The sequence below is a fragment of the Clupea harengus genome, chromosome 16, assembly GCF_900700415.2.
Source record: "Clupea harengus chromosome 16, Ch_v2.0.2, whole genome shotgun sequence".
Lineage (NCBI taxonomy): Eukaryota > Metazoa > Chordata > Actinopteri > Clupeiformes > Clupeidae > Clupea > Clupea harengus.
The window spans coordinates 12515140-12532117 of record NC_045167.1 but is presented as its reverse complement, the minus strand read 5'-3'; the positions used below and the strand labels follow the sequence as shown (position 1 = coordinate 12532117).

Sequence of the window (16978 nt, the reverse complement as noted above, 5' to 3'; positions counted from 1 at the left end):
ATGGATTAAATTAATTTATTGACACATCTTTTCAGGACGGCCACAGCGCTTTAAAACGACGTGTTTATAAGTTACATTATTCAAAGATGGTAGATAAAAGGCGAGATAATCGCCAGGTGTAATAAGCCTACTTTCTCATTATGTGTGTGTGTTAGGGTTTGTAATGCAATGGTGTTGGCTGCAAGTTAACTCCACTTCACGTTAAGGTTAGCTTTTGTATATGAGCATTCATTTCAACTGTTCCATCATCTGAAATATCACGGTGTCGAAAAACAAACATTTGATCTAAACAGAATATTCAGTATGGAATGGGAATATTTCAGAGCAGGGCTATCTTTTATCGTGTTTGACAAATATGCTCCGATTGCTGTGATGTCTCCTGTGAGAATGGGATAGTATTCTCTCCTATGAATTCGCGGTCATTTGAGCGTCCTTATAAGTGTTTCAGAAATATCTTCAGACCTCTTCTGTTATGTTTGTTCATAATCAACTAGAAGAAGCTTGTGAGACGGTCTACAGGCTATTCATAAAAAACATACGTAAATGTGTCATTAGTATGAACAGTTGAGACATTGACTATGTCTGGTTGGATTCCGACAATATATTTGAATGGCTGTCTGGCTCGGGCACTACTCTGTCGGACGCAGGCCGGGCTCGGACAGAAATATTCGGCTGATCCACACTCTATAACAGAATAGGAACAGATAGGGAATGAAACAGGAAATGTGAGATTCCGGAAATGATGTCGTTAGGAAATGATTTCGTTAGCGGACCAATCACAGCCAAGGGGGTATCCGTCGCTATCCGTTTGTATCCGAAAAAGTTACAAAAATCGAGAGGTGCACGTCGGTGTCCGTCCAGCTCTCCGAAGGGCTCGGATGGGCTCGGATGGGCGTTCCACCACGGGGAAGGGTGTTGCCAAGGCGTGGCTATGTGTCCGGACGGACACCGACGCAGATCTATAATTCGGGCTTAAGACGTGACGAAAACGGATCTTTATAAATAAAAACTATGACTAAATCTATTTTAACTTTCGTTGACGAGACGAGACGAAAATGTTGGTGGTTGACTAAGTCACAATTGGTTTTTTTTCTAAACTTGTATGCACATCATTGGTTGAATGTTGCCCGGTCCTGTATCTATCCCTCCTCCACTCCCTGAGATGGCCAGACATGCAAGTGACGCCCTATGGCTTAACGATATGATGGCTGAAGTTCAAGCACTCGGTACTGGAAGACAAATAAGAATAGATATCTGGACAGTCTTAAATTATAACTTGACAGAAAATAAAACACAATGCACCGCAATAACCGGAGAGAAACCGTGTGGCTTCAAAATAGATGGGAAGAACACAACAAGAGGCACCTGAAAGCGCACAAGACAACCCTGCCATTTATGCCAAGGTAAATTAGCTAGTAACTGTCAATGATAATTAGCTAATGTTAACTAGTTATTCGAATATATAAGCCAACGTTAAGTTAACTTCAAAGGGGCAGTCGAGTGTATAGGTTGTGTCAGCTTGGATAACTAGCTAGTCATTTTCGATTGAAACCTCCCGTTTGGCTTGGCAAATGAGTTCCAAAACGTTTAGCTAGCTAACGTTGGCTAACTATGAGGTAGCATAGCTAAGTTATACTAGCTATCGATAACTAGCTAGTAAACACATTGCAGAATGGACTATAGGACAGGCCACACATGACATTAATCAAGAAAAAATAAATGAATATGTGATTGGTTTACATATCCTTGTCTATTTATGCAATTGTTATTAGCACTACTTTCAACTCTCAAACTATCCGTCTAGCTAAATACTGTATGTTGGTTATCAGATTGCACAGCAATTCATATGGAGGATATGTGGTTGATTTAACTAAGGCCAGGTAGGCATAGTAGTTGTATTGTGTTATCAGATCATTTGAATCTTCAAAATCTAGACTTGATATTCTCTTATATTTTAATGATAATACTGTATTGCCTTAAAATTATTATTTACATTGAATTCATTGGAATTCAGCTGTAGGCATAGGAGATCTGTATCTTAGAGACTAATTGCATCCACAGTTTACGTACTGCAAGCTTGACTATTATGCAGTTGTAGACACAACACAAGGGGTCCCCGGGCCTGAGAAGGGATAGAAAGGAGTTTAATGTGACTATAAGATGGACTTCATTTTGAGTTTAATGTGACTAAAACTAGACTAAAATGTAATGAGACTTCGTCGACTAAAACTAGACTAAAATGTTCTGAGTTTTCGTCGACGAAAACTAGACTAAAACTAAGCAGGATAAAAATGACTAAAAGTGACTAAATCTAATATGCATTTTCGTCTAAAGACTAAGACTAAATCTAAAATAGCTGCCAAAATTAATACTGGTATACACATACCTACATACACTTATCTGGTCACTCTTTGGTCCTGTTCACACTCCACCACACCCGTCTTCATCGATCACGCGTCACTGGCTCGTCACCTTGTACACACACACCGCACCAGGTGCTTTGAGTTTAATGACGCAGATGTGTGTGTGTGTGTGTGTGTGTGTGTGTGTGTTTGTGTGTGTGGGTGTAAGAGAGAGGGTGAGGCAGAGAAAGAGAGAGAGTGGGTGTGTGTGAATCTCAGTATGTCTGTGAGTGTGTGTGTGTGTGTGTGTGTGTGTGTGTGTGTGTGTGTGTGTGTTTTACATGCATAAACATGTCTCACCACACACGTGATCAGTTGTCCTTGAAGAGGTGGCCAGTGCTTTCTCACCACTGTGACAGGCCATATTCACAGCTAGAAATTAAATTCCTCCTGTGTGACTGACATCTATATCCTCAGAAATGGCATAGCAAGACATTATCCTCTACAAAAAAATATATTTTCACCAGGAGATCTGAGGTGTCTGTTGTGGTCTCTGTTCTGTGAGAATACAGATGAACTGAAGAACCATCCAGGAGGCAGCAGAAGAGTCACATCTCTGTGTGAATGTGCATGTCCTCATGTTTACGTGAGCTTGATGGGTTGCGGCGGCGTCAAACAGATTATGCAACCGGACAGCTGGCAACGTGTAGCACCTGGTAAGAGGGTTGCATTGTCCATCATAATTCTAAATCTCCCAGTCACCCAGCCCACATACTGACAGCGTGGAGAGAGGGGCATGTGTCAGAACGGGTACTGGCTCCTATTAACTGTCCTCAAGATTGTCTATGAGGGGGGTCCCTCAAGGCATGTGAGAACATTCAAACAGTGTTGTTGACCAATGGAGAACTGACTTACTCCGTGATGTAGCTGTGCTATGTGCAATGCTAGGTCTGCTCTGTGTCTGTAGGTGACCTTTCAGCAAAATATGATAAACCTTCAGAGCAAAACCGGTTGGGCTGCCTGTGGTGTCAGCAAAAACACAGTTTTCATTGTGTATTGTCGGAAGCTGCATCTATTTACCAATCACAGTATCACTTATGTCCAGCGGGTGAATAAGACAGTAGATTCAAGGGGAGACAGGGCTCATCTCCACTTTATACAGTGGATTATTAAATGGGCACAAATTTCCTGGAATTTGCCTCCATGCACGGCACAGTTAATCCGCACCGGTGAGTGGGAGGGTGGTAGCAAGAGCGAGAGCGAGGGTAGAGGAGGACAGACTGAACCACTGCAACCTTGATGAACCATCATTATAAATGTGAGGTGGAAAAAAAAAGCTAACGTTTATTTTAGATGATGTGGATGGCGGAAGTGTTACCCTGAATAACTGGCCTGCATTTCTTTGGAAGCAGCTTGGTTCTAAGGTATCACATGCATGGATAAGCATCACTAACTGCTAACACTTGACAAGGCATGCATGAGTGAAGAGATAGATGAAGAGATTATGATCGTCCACTCCCCTGTAATTGTTCCAAGAAACTGGAAACTGGGTTCCTGGGCTTTCCCAGTAGGCCTGGTCAGTGGTCAGTGGTCACCTTCAGGAGAGTGTGGAGAGGAGGCTCTCGAGTGGAGGGGAGGGAGCTGATTGTGGCTTGCTCTGAGCCACAGCTTCATTAATTATTGGTGAGACGTCGCTGGTGGGGTGATTCACTGCCTGATTCACAGCACCACTTCCCCCGCGTTTGTTTTCATTTATTGCTCGGAGGAGCCCAATTCTTCCCGTCTACAATCAGCTCATATTGTTTAAAACAAATAATTTGATATCACATAGAAGTAGATACAGAAGAATTGGAGATACAGGGCAATTTCTGTGATGTGAATGCAACCATCACAAGAATAGCAGAGCAGTCTCAAGAGAACAAAGACTGAAATAGAAAGAGTTATCTCACTCCTTTTGGAATTATGTTTGAAATCTGATGTGTGCGTCCTATTTCGTGACAGTGAATGTGCCTCATTAATGTTTGGACGATGTTGTATTTTTTTCCACCGTGCATAATTCGCTTGCTCTCTCTCTGTTCATGGCCTTGTATCCCTCACACTAAGCCTCAATACGTATTCAAATCTGTCTCACTGAAATCCCAGCAGATTGCCTAAAACCCAAATAATCTGCCTTTTTAAAGGCATCATATTGAATAAATTGGAGCTGGACATTAGTTGGCCGGTGGACGTTCTTGGATTAACTAGGGAGGCAACTTGAGAGACTCGTCAAGATGATTTCTTAAAGGGTATCTGCATGTTTGTTTGTGCATGATTGTGTGCGAAGGGGATGTAGGGGATGTTCCACATGTCCAAAAAAGGAGGAAGAGTAAGAAAGGTAGAGAGAGAGAAAGAGGGAGAGAGAGAGAGAGAGAAAGAGGGAGGAAGAGAGAGGGGGGAAACGGAAGAGGATCATCCATCAGCACAGGCACGCTGGACTTATGTAACCAGCTCTCTGACATAAACCGTGCAGAGGAGTGTGACCTGCATCCTAACTCTAACATGCGGATGAGTGCTACACACACACACACACACACACACACACACATACACACGCCCACACATGCGAGCACGTATGCACAGCGTGTCAGACCCAGATGAGCATACAGGCTCAGGAAGACCGAGTAAGGTTGGTATACTTTTAGCTTTTTGCATTACCACACAAAGTAACTGAAAACATGTGATTTTTCACATATTTCCTTTGCTTGTCTACTAAAAAAGTGATGATCAATAATATCTATAAGTAGTTCATATTTTCCACAATCAGCTCATATACACAAGGAGCATTTTTTTCTCCAACTGTGTTGGGTACAGTTGGAACAGCACCCGGGGACGACTGAAACACTCGCCTGTAATGCTGGAAAGCTGCCTACCCAATTTATAGCAAAAGCTGCCATTCAAAAACAGTTCCTTTCAGTTCTAATATTATCCTGGGCCTTGTAAACAACTACCACAACAGATAATTGGTAGTTCACACATAAACACACAAAAACACCTCACACATTTCTAAAAATGTATCTTCACACACATTATCTGCATACGACTGTTTTGTAGTATGATTGATTGATAATTGATTTATATACGTAGGCATAACACCATTTCAGACAATGGGATTCTACTGCACGGGTACAGTTGGTACAGTGTGTTGCAACTCTACCCAGTTGACTACCTTGCATGATTTTTTAAATATGGCGACGTCAAAAGCTTAACCATGCAAAACGATATGGTCTGGTATCTTCAGGCTGGAGAGGCACACATCCTCAAAAATGTCCCATCCTCAAAGAGGAGGCTACTAATCATATGCAGAACAGAAATCACAGATGAGGCTTGCCGCAACAGTGCTCGGTTTACCCCACATTGTGTCAGTCAGCCTAATCATACCACAGACATTACATGGTGTAATTAACAATGCATTTCATGTTCTGTTTGAAAAGGAATCCTTTACCACACAATACAGTGGGTTACACGCCGATGAAACATTGTGATTCTTGTAGCAGGAGCACTGGAACCATCATTGCATTTTTTTTGTGTTTCTAAAAATTGTGTTTGTATTTGGGTATGAATCCCATTGAATGTCAGATCATCGGTGGTGGGTGTAGACTGAATGGACACAAGGATCTAGGCACTAATGTGTGACTTGCAGAGGGGAACATCACAGGCAGCTGTTACATGATGAAAGCTTTACGGTCTGGGGAAGATCTATTCATTTGTACTCTGGTCTGACAGGCAGTTGAGAGGTTTCAGAAGATGAGTTATGGCAAACGTGACCATAACATACATGGACCGTGACTCTTAGCTTGTCGGTTTCATTGCTAAGTCCATTTATATCATAGAATTACATGTGTACACATTCTAGCACATATAAAGCTGTTTCATTCTATCTATGTATCCATTTTCTTTAGTGAGGATAACATCCTTGACCCAGCACAAATTAAGAACATTAAGTCCCCCTTGACACAGTATTTCCTTTGTTCATTTCCTTTCACCATGCTAGAAAATCCAATACCAGGTACTAATGACTAATGGGCAAAAAAAAATCGATCAGACAGAAAATCATTTCACATTTTTATTGTTCATTTTACATAATAATGACACAGCTTCACTGATACAAAAATCCCCTTTGATCTGGCAAATATACAAGTGAATGTTAGTTGATCCACAGGAGACAGACTTGTTGTATGGCATTACGGTAGGCCACTGCATCTCAAGCATGATGGCAGTAGTAAGGCAGATAGTTCCATACATGTGAAGTCACACTTTAAGACTGGAGACTGATACCTGTGGCATTCATTGCTCTGAAGTCTCTCTAAACACAATGACACATTCTTCAGTTATAAGGCTCTATAATGCTGATGCTGGTGTAAACATGAGCACTGAATGCACTCCTGTTGCTCTCCAGGGTTTGCGTGTGACATGCCTGATGTTGTACCTGAGCAATAGATACTAAGGCACAGCTCTGGCTAGTGTGTGAATGCCTACTCCCATCCCCAAGTCAGAGATGGCAGTGTATGGCGTTCCATGTCTGCTTCTCCAAGAACACCAACGGCTAGTGTAGGAGAACACGAGAATGTTTCAGAGAACCCTTTGCTTATTTGATCATCTCCCTGGTCCTTCATGAAAGTGACAGACCGCACCAGCATTGCTTCGAACTACCACGGCAGAGACTTCACCATGCACAGCCACAACCCACAGATAACATGAACACACACGCAGGGCAGAGCTCGTAAGGGGCGCTGCCTGTGGTGGAGGTGGTGTGTGGCCTCTGCTAGGGTTTCTTTAGGAACAACAGAAGCTACGCTGAGGTCAGGTGTCGATGGTTGAGGAGAGATGCAGTAAGCAGAGAGGTTCGGTCCACATGCCAATCCATTGCAGCTAAACGCTGAGCGTCTACCCATACAATAAAACTCCAACCCAGGGGTGAGGGCTGACTGCGGTCTACCTTCACCCCCAGACCTACGCACCCTCAATAAGGTTTCTGGTCTGCCTCATGGACATGAAATCACCATCGGTCCATAGACCACTCTGCTGAGCAGTTTTTCTGCACATTCAGTGCAAACATGAGAGGTGGACGTCCCTGCAGTAGCAAGGCATCATGGGTATGCACCCTTGGTCTTGAATATGCAAAATCCTACAACATGCACATCTGCACATCAAGAATCAAGTCAGTAACAACAATCAACATCATGCGGACATCTATGCATCCACGACTAGCATGTACCATCATAAGCTGAAACTACAATGAGAAGTTATCAAAAAAAAAAAAAAAAGCACTTTAACCATTTATCCATTTTACTTACTAACCCAGAAACGTTTAGGTCTACATATGTAGAAAGCAAGCTAGAAAAGTTAACACCATGTTACACCAGTCTAAAATAAAAGTTCTAAACCCATTCAAATGCCATGTCTCTAGAGGTGTAGCCCCCCCCCCCCCCCCCCCCACCCCAACCCCTCCTAAACAGTTCAGTAAGTGTACCATAAAATCGATTATTTACAAAGCATATACAACTGTCAAAAAAGACCATGTTTGTAATCCAAAACATGCACAAAAATATTATACCATTTCATTTGAAATATCCACTTGATGTATGTATATAGAGAGATCAATAAATGATCTATAAATATTGTCCACTTTGGCTGGATCTGTGCAAAACATAGCGGGTATGTTTTGCAATGAACACCTTTTAAAAATAGATTGCCATTCCAGCTGATCAAATATTCAGAATCTACACTTGTACAAGGCAATGTAGTCAGACAAGGAACAATCCAAATCTGTAGATCTTAGTGTAGTGTAGCAGAGGCACAATTAGTCTTTTTTTTTTTGCTTGGGGATTTTTTAACATGATTCTTAAAAAGTGGGAAGTACTTGCAACAAGATTAACAACGATGAGTATCCTGTATAGGTTTTAAATTATTTCATTCACTGATTACTTTCTGGCCGATATCGCCTCTCACCATCAGCCAAAAACACTCCATTCCACAAACAATATCTCTAGCTTTTGCTGCGGATTGCTAACGACATGATCGCTGCTCATTGGTTAAGTCAGGGGCTGTATGTGTCACAAATTGAATTCAGATTATGCCCTTCATTCAGAGAGTTTCTGTGATAGTAGAATAACGCTCGGAAGAGCTGGGGGAAGCCCAGGAAAAGATAAATAAATAGCACTAAAAACAACTATACTGGTGTTGAGACAATTCACAGTGAAACAGAATGGCTGTATCTGCACCTATAATGCTCTCACACATAAACACATTTTTTGAAGTCCAACTGCTTGAACAGTAAGTCACTCAAAGCCTGGTGATTTACCCAGCCGAGCACTTTCACATTTCTTTTGTCTACAAACGTACAATCATGTGATTTCAGTTTAAAAAACATTCAAATATATGATACTACCTCTAGTAAATAACACCCACAAGGTGTCCCTGTTTAAAAGCATGTGGTCTGAATCATTGCTTAATATACATTTTGACACAGCGACATACGACCTTCATCCACAATTAAAGGTTAAGTATAAAATCAACACACTTGGGATTTGAAAGCAGAAATGAAATACCCTCATTGCAGTAACCTGACTAGCCTTTGCAATTTTTAGTGAAAATTGAAAAGAAAAGATTGACTCAGGTTTAAAAAAAAAAAAAAAAAAATATTGTAATGTGTATGTGAATGTATGTATGTTTGTGTGTTTTTGTGTCTGGGTGTATGAGCTTGCATGTGTGTATGAAAATGCATTAAAACTCTAGAAGTGCTCTTTGTCTGCAGAAACCCCAAAAACCACCATCAAGTGCATGAGGACGACAACCTTGGACACAGACACAGGTCTGCAGCCACATGACCAGAAACAGCAGCACTTGAAAAACAAAAAAACAATCATCTCTCCCTCTCGTTACAGTTTGTGACTTTGAGGTCCCTGCAAAAATAAAACGTTTTTTCCTGCTCACAGCACAACCAGCAACCAGCAGGCAATACAGATACTGCGATGGAAGCACCAACATCTCGCCCCCCCTCCTTCTTTCTAGATCTACAATTGCCTAATTAGAACTCTGTTGACTAAACTCAGTGACTACACTGCAAAAGATTGTTCACCAATACACAAAAAAATAACAAACAAACAAAGAACAATAGCTAAAATTGTATCTGAAGGAGTCTGTTGTACTCACAAATGGAGTCCCTGTGTAATACTTTTGTTGTAGTTTACAGAAGAAAGAAAAAGGTGCATTTTGACAAAAACTGCCGTTTTGCATCAGAAACAAAAATACTATGTCTGTAGAATCTTTGGGGGCTGTCAGGGCCAACTGAGTCCAGGCCTCGACGACAGTGTTCGTCTCAGCTGTTACTTAGTGACCGTCTCCAGAGCCAGGGGGGTTGTGGATCCAGTCCATAACGATAAGTGACAAGCTGACGATCATGAAGATAACGCCAACCACAAGGAAAATGGCCGCCTAGAAAACAAAACAGACAGAAACATAAGTCCTAAGTTTCCTTCTAAATCAGAAGCATATGATTTTCTGGAATGTTACTCTTCTGCTCTGTAGCAAAAGGTTTCGCAACCAAATATGAATTGGCTGATTCTTTAACTGGGAGATGTGTAAGGAATGTCATTGCTGAACATCCACCCATATAATCACCAAGCCTTGAGAACTGCATGTTTTTCAACTGTAAATAGAAGCACTGGGTGGCATTACACACATATCCTAAACAATGGAACTCAGAGCCTTCAACCTAAGGAATGTACAGCTCAGAATTTCCACACCAATCTAAAAGGGTATGATTTCCATTTAAGTGCAATTTAATTTTCAAGATAACACAGCATTTTGTGAATTAAGGCTCAGAATCTATTTCAGTGGGCCCCACAACTGTCACAAGTCACAGTCATACTGTCACTCACTGGGAAGTAACCCAATATGGTGTTCCTCCATCTAGCTCAATTGGCAAGGTCTAAGATTACTTACACCATGGGTAGTTCATGGGTTCCCTTCCCAGTAAGCAGCAACACAAACTGATCAAAGGCCCAGTTTCCCCTTGTAATGGAGACTACTTTGGATAAACCGAGATGGCTAACACTCCTGGTTGTGCTTTTCCACGAGCCCTCTGACTTACTGAGATTTTCTGCGGGGAGCGGAGGGGTACACTCTTGACCAGCTTCAGGTAGAAGCCCGCGGGGAGGATGAAAATGAGCATCGTGGCAGCAGAGGAACCTACAGGAGGAGAAGAGCAGTAGTGATGAGATTATATAGGGAAACAATGAAATGTGTCGTCGAGTCGCTTACAAACAGACTATATTTGAAAGGTACTTCCTCAATCGGTTGTACAATTATAGGCAAAATAGGTAGTAGACAGAATTCTAGTCTGTTGGTGTGTTGAGCAGACCAGAGATATATGCTCGATTTATCTCCCCAATCATCAGATACGTTAAATGTGTCTTTTTACAGGCAACGTTAGGTATGTTAGGCAGGTTTAGTATTTAAGACTGCAAAAAAAAGGGAAAGGGAAGTCATTCTCACCGATGAAACCAAAGATGTCGCGGATACTGGGGACGAAAATCACCAGCATGTTGTCTAAGAGCAAGACGGCAGCGGCGATGAGCACATGGCGGACCCAGTTGAACTCCTGGTTTTTAAACATCAAGGTGATGACCGACGAACGGATCTAAAACACAACAAAACAAATACAGATATGATTGTTACAGACTTTCTGCAGGAATTCATGATTTTCACATCCTTCAACAATTCATTACTGTCATTTGTTCACTTTCACAAACTGAGTGACTGAAAGAATAAGCCACACAAATACAAAAAACATCTTCACATCATTTACATTTGTTTGTGAGAAAGGGTTCAGAACAAAAACTTTGTTAATGGGACAAATTATGTATGCGCACTCATATATTTGAAGATTTACCTTTGCCTTAGTAAGAACACAGGATATTATGATTAGAAGGCCTACTACCCCGAGTTCAGGATATTGAAGATTAACGGGATATTTTGTTAATATAACAGAGTTTGCCTCCCAGGGTTTGCCCAGCATTTTGAAGAGGCCACTCTCCTATCCCGATAAGCTTTTACGGGAGTAGGTCTGACTACTAAAACAACATGCCAAGAATCCACCTCTCGGAGATATCTGTGCTCTAAAACACCGCTTCTCATAACAGTGTCTGTAACTATAAAAACACACTCACACACACACACACACACACACACACACACACACACACACACACACACACACACAACCAAATCATTTGAAAACAAACGGTGAGCAGTGTGCATGCTGTCTGATTAGGTGATTAGTGAAGGGTAATGAGCCAAGTGAAAATGGCTCCTGAACACCAACGCTGTGCTGCGCGGGACGGCTAATGCCTAATAACTCTCAGGCGAGGTCACAGGATTTAGGTTTAGATCAGCTCAGGCTGCAGGGGAGTGAGAACGGGAGAGAGAGAGCGGCGAAGTAGGTGAAAGTTTATGGTATCAGGTGAAGAGGATCCATGGCGGCCCCTGTAGCTAGAGTGTAGCGTCTCCGGAGAGAGCAAGCAGGGGGGCCGTGTGGGGGGAGGAGTCTCTCGGATAAGGATTAACTTTGACTAAAAAGCCAGTGCAACTGCACACGGGGATTGCATCAGCCAGCGTCGGGGAGGTGTGGTAAACCAGTCCTCTCTGGCGTGGGAGGAGGTGCCTCCTTGTTCCTGCAAACTGGTTCCCACAGGCATGGCTTTGTTTACACTCACTTAAATGTCAGGAGCCAGTGGTGATACATGCCTAAACCTGAAAGGTGGTCATCTGCAAGAGACAGCTAACTAGCTCCTGAATTCCCACTTATTATATGGTTGAAGTGGAGGGACAGACTTTGCTAGGACATTTCCCAACACCATTCAAATCCAGATGGTGGCACAGTAAATCAGTTGCCTTAAGGAGATGACTTTTCTGGGAAACGTTCATCTCTTATACGCAACCAAAGAAATATAAGCAACTATGTAAATATAAGCAGCTTTTGAAATATAAGCAGCTATGGACAAGCATCAGTGGAAAACTATGGAAAGCTGTTCATTTGCAACTGGTTAAATTGTTCAGAAATTCTAAAAATAAAATCCGTGTCATATGCCCCGCATGGCCTGATGTAGAGGACCAGCTCATGACAGCTTAATCCAAAGACCTCACCGGAAGAATTACAGTAAAAGCTGATGCTCTGGCAATTTAGACACTTCTTAGCCTGACAATGGGAGGGGGGCTGGGTGGCAGTGGGCTTCTTCAAGGGGTCGCCTTTTGCGTAACAAGGGCCCGCCGAGAAGCTGGCGCCTCAGCGAGACATTTCTGCGGCCCTTGGCTGCAACTATTCAGCGCCCAACAGCGAGCTCTGGCTATGAGTTTGTGGAGTTGCGGAAGGGGGGGAGACATGTGCGATATTTACCCTGGCCTCCCCCACCTGCCCGCCTGCTCCCACGGAGGTGAAACATACGGCACATGGCTACCGCCTGCCGACCTGGGGCCACGGGTTGCGGCGACGCACGGCCTTCGGAGAGCGGTCCTCAGTCCTGCTACCTGCTCCAACGTCATGGAAAAATAAACCCTGTGTATGGAAGTGCTGTGCTTAACTGACCTAATGAACACTCACTGTGAGAGGGAATGAGAACCTCCTTATACCAACACCAAGTTCTGCGAAAAGGCAGCTGGATGAGTGCATGCAAGGGTGGAGTCTTCTTAAATATACAGAACCCAATATCCAAATGGCTGATATTAGTCACCAGATGCCCTGAATACCTTGGCTTGGCTTTTTTTAAATTAGGGATCTGACAGTGCAAGGCAGGATTTGTGCTTGCAAGGGCATGTGTGAAGAAAAAAAAATTCACACAAAACTAAAAAAAAACCTTATGACCGCCCTTTTAAGGAGAGGGATGGGAAAATGCTGGATGGTTGCAGAACTAGCGATCTATAACACTGTGTGAAGGTATCTAACACCTTGAGTTTTGCTGATCTCTCATTTGAAGCTGCACTGACACAGACAGCACAAGCTGTATGTGCACCAGGGTGTTCACTGCCATGTTGACCTGAACACTTGACTCTGGGCCCGGATAACGAGGCTCCGTGACAGGAAAAAAACGCAACACATTTCTGAAGACGCTGGTGTGTACACACATGTGTATTCTTAGCCACGGCTCGGGGATAAATGGGGCAACGTCTGTGGTGACGATAACACTGGCCAAAGCCGACCCCTCCGAGCCCTAGGGTGACCTCCAGGGACAAGGCGGCCAGTGTCTCTCTGTCCCAGCACTGACTAGAAGCCTTAAACAGCACAGACTTGCTCTCTGGTGCCAACGTCCATTTTGATACCAAACCGTAAACCATACATCTCCGCTCACCATCTGTCACGCACATACAATAGACAAGATCTAGAACATAAGTGCACAGGAGGCCTACGTACATAAACGTTCATTTTTCAAATGCCGTCTCTGACTTAAAATATGCCTGTACTTGAGGTACAGGTATTTATGGAGAAAACCACACAACTATGACTGTATATTAAGGCCGTTTTTCAAGACCGATGTTGGCTGACTTTACGCAACTCTCGTGTAAAGATACTGGAGGCCCTGCTGGTATCTGGGCCGTTAACTTTCCCATGGCAGTTCGGTGCTTTCAATGCCATACCACGACCCGGGTGCCACAAAGACAAAGCAAAGCTAATCTCCCTCTGAAAAGTCCCTGACATTTCAGCACAATCGAGAGCGAAGGGCTTTTGGAAGATCCCAAATGTCAGATCTCATGAACATGCCACTTATTGCACACAATCCCACGTCTGCCGAGCTACTGCATGGGGCCAACGGTGTCTCCAGCCGCCCGCAATGAACTCCCCATTCATTCTCTAACTCTTTTAAGGAAGGTTAACGAGGTTCTACTCAATTCAGTGGAGCAGGGGGCTTGACCCAGATATGTCTATCCAGAGCCACTGTGTTCCCAGGCAGCATAAAACAAAATAGTATGGCGTAAGCACATTACTTATCATGGCTTATCATACAAATAAAATCATTTTTTTTTCATGATATCATCTTGAAGATAATATCTTGCTTGCAGATCACCACTACCACCAGCATATTAACATGACTCTCAACAACTCCACTGTAATGAGATGCCTGCATTCCCTCTCTAGTCTGCTGTCGCAGTGATAGGGAGACTACCCTCTGTGTGGTCAGTCTATGCCGGCCCTCTCTGTGTGTGTGTGTCAGGGCTGTTGTCTCCCCCTATTGGTGGTCAGTCGTACTGCACTGTCTGCCTCTCAGCAAGGTCACTTGGAGGGTTTTTCCACTGTCTGCACTGGAGCTTACCTCCTGGAATCTTCCACTAGCACCGTGGGAGCCAGGGTCGTTCGCCCATGCTCCGCATAGTCCTTTCTCTTCCGCACTGTTCTCTGTGTGTGTGTGTGTGTGTGTGTGTGTGTGTGTGTGTGTGTGTGTGTGTGTGTGTGTGTGTGTGTGTGTGTGTGTGTGTGTGAGTGTGTGTGTGTGTGTGTGTGTGTGTTTATGTGTGTTGCAGTACTGGGGTACTCACAGGGAATAGCACGATGGGCACAGTGAGTGTGTGTGTGTGTGTGTCTGTGTGTGAGTGTGTGTGTGTGTGTGTGTGTGTGTGTGTGTGTGTGTGTGTGTGTGCGTGTGTGTGACAGAGTATCTCTGCATCGGTCATGTGTCTGTGTGCATACTGGATCTCATACAATATGTCCTTGTGTTGTGACAGACGCCTGCTTTGCTTTCAACAGCGTATTGAGTGCTGCGCACAAAGCCCCACCTGCCCACTCCCCCAAACACACCCACACACACACACACACACACACACATCCAGACAAACACACACACACACACACACACACACACACACACACACACATCCAGACAAACACACACACACACACACACACACACACACACACACACACACACACAGTGCCCAGCCCAGTTCACCACTTCACCACATCTCCCTTTGGATAATACTCCAATGCCCTCTAGTGGACACTCAGTGATGCACACACTGGCTATCAGAGGTGAGGCAGTGAAACCAGTCCCGTCTCCACCCACTCACAGCGCTCCGTCTCTCATTCAAATGACGTACGCCGCACAGGCAGCTCAATGACCATTAATCACTACACAGCAGCCTTCTGTCTTAATCCTGATAAGCCATGCTATGATAAGAACATTTCCATTCAATTCTGCTCCCCTTTGAAAACTATTCCATTCAATCGATGTGTGTGTGTGTGTGTGTGTGTGTGTGTGTGTATGTGTGTGTGTGTGTGTGTGTTTCTGTGTGGGGGTGCACCATTATTTTGAGCATCATGGAAAATTACCCATCAACCTATCACATTACACATCAACTGACTGGAAGGTTGCGCAGCTCCATCTGTCACTGTTGTGTGGGGTGCCTAAACTGTGCGACAGCTCTGTTATGTAAGTGTGATTTGTTTCAGGGTCAGATGGACAGTGCACCGTCTGGTGACTGCTGAGGGCTGCCTGGTGTCTCTGCAGGAGACTGACAGACGGAACCACCCAGCAGCACCAGGGGACACGGTATACGAGACTGACCTGCACATGACCACACACACATATGTAGCACATGTTCCATCTTGAGCCTGGCCCAAATATAGTCCATGGCCTTTACGGGAGAGAGCAGGTATGGCTTTAGGTTGGTCTCCTAACCTCGTCTGACCGGAGAAGGGGAGGGAAAAAATACATTGGCTGGATGGACGTGGGGTGACATAATCTTAATTCCCACTTAGAGGCATCTGGAGAGGACCTGTTGGGCTGCACTGTCCATTGTCTGGATGTAGAGGCAGGGAACAGGAGGGCCTGCTGTTGCAAGTGCGCACACAGGAGCACTTAGGATAAAATGCCATGCCAGGAATATAGCGAGGCCCTGGGGGAATGTTTGGGTGGGGTGCCCAGGGGCGTGGGTGGATGGTGGTGCGGTGCGGTGCCCCCGAAAGCACTCGGTGTGGGAGCGCCTGCCGCGCCAGCCTTGTTGGCGTGAACGTACCAGTGGCTGACCTCATCGCAGAACAGAGTGTGCTTTCAGAGGCCCGGGCCGGAAAAGAACAGCGAGGACGTGCGACAGAGCGAAAAAAAACATTGCAGGGCACTCGTAAAAAAGAAAAGAAAAATTCTGTAATTGTACTTGTGGGGGGAGAGGGTTTTTGGTCAAGGGCCTGTAAATGCTAATCTGAGGGTAGTGCCGAAGTGGCGGTGGCGGTGAGGAATAAGTAAGTACATGTACTTAAACCACAAATTTGGACCTTGTTTGTTTGTGCGGATGTGAGTGTTTGAGTGTGTGTGTGTGTGTGTGTGTGTGTGTGTGTGTGTGTTGCAGCACTGGGGTACTCACAGGGAAGAGCACGATGGGCACAGTGAGTGTGACAGCAGTGAGCACAGCCAGACGCACCAGCAGAAGCATGGTGTCAAACTTGTAGACCTGTGTGAAGGTGTGCAGTAACTCTGGCTCCACGCTACCTGAATGGGTGGGGGGTGGGGAGAGAGAGGGACGCACACACAGAGAGGTTGAGAGAATACTCTTCACTCCGACTCACAAAAACATCATCGATGTTCACCAGTGGGAACATGACTCAGTCTCTG

At 44.3% G+C, this 16978-nt stretch overlaps 1 protein-coding gene across 6 annotated transcripts in view; it reads right to left on the bottom strand.

Moving 5' to 3' along the window:
* Positions 1-6430: 6430 nt before the first annotated feature.
* slc38a4 (solute carrier family 38 member 4) overlaps positions 6431-16978 on the bottom strand; it is a 26157-nt gene continuing 15609 nt past the window's right edge. For all 6 annotated transcript variants that reach the window (XM_012824477.3, XM_031583404.2, XM_012824479.3 and 3 more), the window contains exons 13-16: positions 16731-16855; positions 10878-11022; positions 10474-10571; positions 6431-9815 (exon numbers count right to left, since the gene is read on the bottom strand). In XM_012824477.3, coding sequence (XP_012679931.1) covers positions 9711-9815; positions 10474-10571; positions 10878-11022; positions 16731-16855 — 473 coding nt within the window. In that variant the 3' untranslated portion in view covers positions 6431-9710. The remainder of the gene's footprint in view (positions 9816-10473; positions 10572-10877; positions 11023-16730; positions 16856-16978) is intronic.